Source organism: Solanum verrucosum, unplaced genomic scaffold, assembly GCF_900185275.1.
Source record: "Solanum verrucosum unplaced genomic scaffold, falcon-dt-bn FXZP01000115.1, whole genome shotgun sequence".
In the NCBI taxonomy this organism is placed as follows: domain Eukaryota; kingdom Viridiplantae; phylum Streptophyta; class Magnoliopsida; order Solanales; family Solanaceae; genus Solanum; species Solanum verrucosum.
Genome location: NW_026020680.1, coordinates 653,641 through 660,314, shown reverse-complemented (window position 1 = coordinate 660,314; position 6,674 = coordinate 653,641). Strand labels below are relative to the sequence as shown.

The 6,674-nt window shown below is 32.4% G+C and overlaps 1 protein-coding gene across 1 annotated transcript; it reads right to left on the bottom strand.

The window, feature by feature from the left end:
• Positions 1 to 3,242: 3,242 nt before the first annotated feature.
• On the bottom strand, positions 3,243 to 6,466 carry LOC125812203 (uncharacterized). Its single transcript, XM_049491728.1, has 7 exons — positions 6,184 to 6,466; positions 5,692 to 5,730; positions 5,539 to 5,592; positions 5,398 to 5,451; positions 4,317 to 4,370; positions 4,162 to 4,233; positions 3,243 to 3,495 (listed from the first exon to the last, which is right to left on the bottom strand). Exons 1-7 carry the CDS (start codon positions 6,241 to 6,243, stop codon positions 3,385 to 3,387), a joined length of 444 nt encoding a protein of 147 aa, XP_049347685.1. The 5' UTR covers positions 6,244 to 6,466; the 3' UTR covers positions 3,243 to 3,384.
• Between the last annotated feature and the right edge of the window lie 208 nt (positions 6,467 to 6,674).

Below are 6,674 nucleotides of genomic sequence, written 5' to 3'. Positions count from 1 at the left end.
ATATGTCACTAACGGCCCTCGAATTATAGAAAAATATTAGGAGAGAAAACAATCAAGGGAGACACAGATTTGTATCCACGTATTTATCAATAAATTGTGTTTGTTTATATTTTATTTATGGTTAATTTACTTTTAATATGTTTAAAATTTGTTGCAAATAAACTGGCACGCCTAATGGGACCAAATCTGCCCTTCTCCTCTCTCCTCTCTTTACAAATCAAATCCTTAGATCTGAAGCCACAAAATCGCAAATGTGGAAGAATGATGTTTACTGCTTCAAGGCTTATCGGAATGTAGACTTGATGAAACTCAAAGATGAGATTTGAAGTACTCATTTTTTCACCTTTACGGTTTTGGGGTTTTAGATTTGCAAAGATGATTTGTGAGAGAAGAGATGAAGGTTAGACTTGGTCCCACTAGACGTGTCATATTTGTTTGCAACAAATTTTAAACTAACAGGAAAAAAAATTACAATCACAAAAAAATATGAAGAAATAATTTTATTCATCAAGATTGTGAGTACGAATCAGTTGATCCCTTGATTCTTTTATCTCTTAAGATTTCTCCATGAGTCAAGGGTCGTTAGAGACATATTTCTCGAACGTAGGAAGCCACATCTTGATCTCTTTATGTTTATTCCATGAGTTTATGAAATTTCGAGATTTCTTTGAGAAAGACAATATTTGACGTCTTTGTGATCTCTTTATGAATAACCAAAACATCGAGATCTTGATCTTTATGAATACCCAAGAGTTTATGGGATATTTTGATCTCTTTATGAATACTTCAGAATTTATTTTGAGATTTTGATCTTTATAAACACCCAAGAGTTCATGAAATATTTTGAGATGACTATTCAAGAGAATATAGTATACCTTTTATATAGACATGAACTAGGTAATAGAATTGAGTAACCTTCAAAAATTCTTACGGAAATCAATCATGTCTTGTAGAGTCCACAAAATTTTAATATCTACACTTATATGAAAAGATTGACTTTTTAAATTTATTTTTTTTGGTTTCAAAGAATATACTTGTTTGATTTTGAAAAATAAAGTTTGTATTTTAGAGATAAATATGAGAGTTAGAACTTTAAATGTCACTGGCTAATTGGGCTTCATAGTCGCTTAACTTTGCATTGTCTTTTAAAAGCTATCCATGGTCATGCAACTTTGTTTGGCTTTCAAAAGTCATTTAACTTTGTCAAGTTAACTTTCAATAGTCACTATTTTTTAAAATATAACTTTTGGTTCTTATTTAATGATATGGCAGTTGTAAATTTATATTTTTGAGGATAATGACCATGAAAGCTAACTTGACAAAATGAGAAAATAAATCCAGGTTTCAAATTGGGTACAACCCAAGGTCATCATTCTCTTTGGTTTTTACAACCCAAAAATTATTCTAAGGATTTACAAGAAGATACAAAAAATAAAAGATTGTATCAAAATTATGTACAAAAGAATATGAGAGCGTCCTCTGACATCGAGGGAATTGCACGTATTGAGATTCAAAAAAGAATTGATCTAATCCAAGTCATAATCTTTATTGGAATTCCCAAAATTATTAATAGAAAGTCGACCGCGCGGAATCGAAGAATTACAAATAACCTTACAAAAAGAATTTAATTGTGTAAACCAGAAACTGAACATTACTGTCACAAGAATTGCAAAATCTTACGGGAGTGACTATGAAGACTAAGGGGTCGTTTGGTAGCTGTATAATACAAGTCTTATCCTTGTATTAGAGTCCGTATAATTTTTATCCATATATTACAGTCCGTATAACTTATACGACGTTTGATAGGTTGATAAGAAAAGAGTTATTCATGTATATAATTAACATGGCGTTTGGTAGGTGGATAAGAAAAATGGTATTCATGTATATAATTAATACGACGTTTGGTAGGTGGATAAGAAAAAATTATCCATGTATAAAATTAATACGAGGTTTGGTTGACAATTTTGAAATTCGCATAAGTAATACATATATAAGTTATGAGGAAATTTGTGTATTATTTATGCGGAGTAAAAGGTGGAATTATTGATACATGCATAACTAATACATGAATAAAAAGTTAAAATGACAATATTACCCTTATCACTCCCACTTGACTAATTTCTTCTTCTACATAATTAAAGAAATATTTTGACTTAAATACAAAGTTAAAAAAGGAAAGGGTATAATTATAAGGAAATGTTTTAATTTAAAAAATATATCATTTTACTAATTTTTAATATAAAAAACCAGCATCTAGAAGAATAATTTATGCATAACTAAAATCCACATAATTAAACCATGCATAGCTAATACTTGTATAACGAATACCTGCATAACTAACATCCACTTTACTAATACTTGCATAATTAATATTCACATTACTAATACCTGCATAACTAATATCCACATTACCAATACATGTACAAATTTACCCTGGTACCAAACAACCCCTAAGGGTATTCACAGTTTGGGTGAAATCGAACCAAATCAATTTAGTTGGTTTTGATTTTGTTTAAAAAAAATTGAAGAGATTTACCAAACCAACAAATTATATACATATTTTTTATAATTAGATATACATAATATATAATTTTTAATGAACAATTTTAAAAATCTTATATATATTTTCATCAAAATTCATTTATAAATTTAGAGGGGATTTAATTTAATTAACTAGGCAGCATGATTCAGTTTTTTGCTCTTCCCATTTTGATTTCATTTTCTCCACTGTCACTAAAGACTCACTTGAAAGGAAAAAATACAGTATGACAGATGATGTTGGCAAGTGTCTTTTTGCTAACTATTCCCCACCTTATTTTTTGATTTTATTTTCATGTATGATTAATAACTAAACAATCGAACCAAAACTGATATATATATATGATATTTACTTTAGTTTTAATAATTTATAGACCGATTAAACTGGGAGAGAATCATAGAGATTTTGAAAGTGTTTACAGCTCAAGTATGTAAATATGTAGTTTAGATTTTGCATTCTGAAGTAATTATCAAAGTTCCCATTCAAACGTCTATGTTTGATACTTCCCTTATTTAGTGACTTTCTATGGCACCTACCCAAAGTTGAGTGACTTCTAAATTACAAGATATGTACTAGTTTAGTGACTTTCGTGCAATAAATTAAATGATCCATCAGATTACCCCTCATGAAAATTGCAAGTCAATAGCAGTACAACTAATATCCTTGAACTAACAGCTGGGAGGAAAGGAAGTCATTCACCAAACCTAGCTAATTCAATTCAATGAAAGACTTCATCTCATCATAAATGAGAATAAGAGAACACTTCTTAACCTAGCACACAATGTCCAACCATATTTCATCGAAGAAGTTGAGAACGTTTAGGGAAAGGATGCACGTAACTCGGCCTACTCCTCGGTGTCTTTCCCGTTGTCCTTTGGCAAATCCTGAGCAGTATCTTCATTGTTATCAGGCTTGACATCTTCAGCCTCTTTTGTTTCTTCTGAGGCATCCTGAAGCTGTAGGTAGTTCCACAAACAAAAATCAGAATTTCTTTTGCAATTTAAAGTAAAACAACTGCTCTCTCCGTCCAATTTTATATGGCACTCATTACATATTTTAGGTCATCGCAGATGCTTGACACCCTTTTACTAACAACTAGAATTTTCACAAATTATAAAGCTCATATTCTAAACTTCGATGAAACATTTTCTCTATGAAACCAAAGTTTTCAACCATTACTTAAATATTTCTCTACCACTTCTACAAGTATTACACGAGTCAAATTAATATGTTAAAATCTATGGATGGTCACTGACATAAAATGGAACGAAGAAGTATAATGTTAATGTTATCAGGAATTCAGGATGGGACTCAGTGGAATCCATAATTCAGAGAGTTACTCCCTCCGTTTCATATTACTTGAGTCTTGTTGACCTGACAGACCCCTTTATGAAACTTTAAAATACAGTTGTATGTTATTAAACTAACCTTATTAATGAGCTTTGAAGCTCTAAATTTGTCTACTACTTTATCTAGTTATTTAATACTAAAGGCTAGAATGGGAAGAAAGTAATAGAACTCTCTTGATTTGCTAAAATTGACAAGTAAAATGAAACATCTATTTTTAGTATAGGGGCCAGGTAAAATGAAACAACGGGAGTAAAAAGCATAAGATAACTCACCCCTAAGTTTTTTAAGCTGTTAGTAACATCTTCCTGCTGTTGCTGAAGAGTTGTTTTTAACTCTTGAAATTCCTGGTTCAAAAATGATTAATTTATTAAATACTCAATTGCATCTCCAAAGATGATGAAAATATACTGACTAGAGCATTGCTCACAGATCTAAGTTGCTTCACTTCAACATTCAGTGATTTCTTGAGATCTGACAATTCCTGGTAGAAGGGAGAAAAAACAGAAACTTCTAAGTGGCTGGATAAGATTAAGAAGTACAAGGCTTCCAATTCGAAAAGCCAATAAGACTGAGAACAAATGTCATTTGAGAGAAGCCTTTTTCAATCTACCAAGCAGATTTTTGTGCCTCGCTTGAATGCTGCTAGCAGGGGGGTGGGGGTGGGGCTGCTTTTGGGCTTTGCCTCTCTTTTATTGGTCAGACATGTCTCAAATGAATAACCAAAGAAAAATAATGTCATCCCAACTCCAAGATTCCAATCAATTGAATCACTTGCAAAAGAAAATGGTAAAGTTTTTGGTTTTATCATAAGAAAATTTCACCAATTAGGAGTATCTTATATCCTTGTTCTTCAGTTATATTGACCTTTCTCCTAGCCCGTGTTTCCTGTCTTTAACAAATTTCTTGTCTAACATTGATATTCCTAAATGCAATTGCTGGTCCAATCATCTCACATTTCCAGGGAAAAGCTATCAGATGTTTTAGCTCTCCAAGAATACACAAATTTTGAACGCCAACTGAAATCCTTCAGTTTTTTAAGTTCCAAAATTATCTTTTCAACCAGAAATTGTTAAAAATGTCAAATGAAAGATTCTCATTGACAACTCTATCCTTTCACTGCTGATTTACCAAACTAGCAAGTTTTCAAAATCCAGGAAGATAGATGTAAAGCTTCACATACACTCATGGGCGAATTTACATGTTAAAAATAAGGCACGTGAACCCACGATCTCTCTGTAAAACTAGAGGATAAGAGATCAATTATGCATTGTTTTCTCTTTTTTTTAGTGGTGCAATCATATTCTAAAATCCTAGATTCGCCTTTGCATACACTAGAGAAAAACAAGCAACAAACCAACTATCACTGCCTACCAACTCCAAAGTCGAACCTCATGATTTGTCAAAACTATTAAATATGAATTATATGTACACAGTAAAGTTGATTTACTTCACACTAAGTCTGTTAAATCCATTAACAGCTAATGGAAACGAAAGAAGGATGTACTTACATCACGATAGACCTTTACTTGGCCATCCAACTTATATCTCCAGCTTTGAAGATCCTAGACATCGAGAAGCCAAATAGTAAAATACCATCAACAGCAACAACATAGACACAGATTCTAGAGATGCTATTAACATGAGCTTACTGTTTTCAAGCTCTGAATCCTATTGAGCAGCTCTTGCCTTGATTCAGTCAATTCCTATCAGCAAAACATAACCGAAATCCTCAGTTACCAAGTTTAACAGAAATCAATAGCCAAATCCCAACCTTCTACATAAATGAAACAGAAAATATGTACCTTAATTTTGGAGCTAGCCGGTACCACATTCTCCTTCCTCTACCAAATAGAACAACAAAAAAACCAATTAGGTAAATACCCAGTTCAGATTTCAAACAAACAAGCAACCCCATGAAAAAAGACTGCATTTTGATGCTAATATAACAAAAAATTCTCGAGATAAAAACAACCCATTTCGCATATCAAACCATACAAGGGTAAAGCAGACAGCAAATCAGAAAATACCCAGTTCAGATTTCAACAAACAAAGCAACCCCGTGAAAAAAGACGACATTTTGACGCTACTTTAACAAAAATTTCTCAAGAAAAAAACAACCCATTCCGCATATCAAACCATAAAAGGGTAAAGCAAACAGCAAATCAGAAAATACCCAGTCAGAATTTCAAACTAGAAAAAACTAATCCAATAAGTTTGATGTTAGATAAACAGAAAACTGAGAAAACAAGAAAAACCCATTTCACATATGAACTAGAGAGAGTTGAATGACGTACTGCAGAGAGCGGAGAAGCAGCAGAAGCAGGAACAGGTAGAGTGGAATCGGAGTTTGCCATCAAAAAATAGGAATTGAAGATTAGTTTCCCTAGGTAAGGTATTGTTTAGAGACCTTGAACCTGAACCAAAACTAGAACCAGAACCAAAGAGAGAAGTAAAAGGGCAAAAGAAAGTGGAAATTAGTCAATGGAGGAGAAGGTGATTGTGGATGTGAGTTGGGCGGGCGATTTTATGGATTGACAAAATTTGAAATTGGGGAAGGTGAGCTCTCTCTAGTGTGAATTGAGGGGTTTATGTTATTTTGCAAATCAAACACATAACTACAAACTTTTGTCGGCAGGCACCTCTTTAGAATACTCGTATTCAATATTCGCCCCTTCCTTCTCTCGACATTCTTACGGATCTCGTTCGGTAGAGTATATAAAAATTAGGGATAATTATGTAATATAACAAATTATTGATCAAAATAAATGATATAGTTATTGTTTTA

Coding starts and splice junctions, on each gene's coding strand:
- LOC125812203 (XM_049491728.1), bottom strand. CDS start 6,243: ATGGCAAACTCCGATTCCACTCTACCTGTTCCTGCTTCTGCTGCTTCT. Junction 5,593..5,691: donor CGGCTAGCTCCAAAATTAAG/GTACATATTTTC, acceptor TTTTGCTGATAG/GAATTGACTGAATCAAGGCA. Junction 4,371..5,397: donor AAGTAAAGGTCTATCGTGAT/GTAAGTACATCC, acceptor CCCTTCTACCAG/GAATTGTCAGATCTCAAGAA.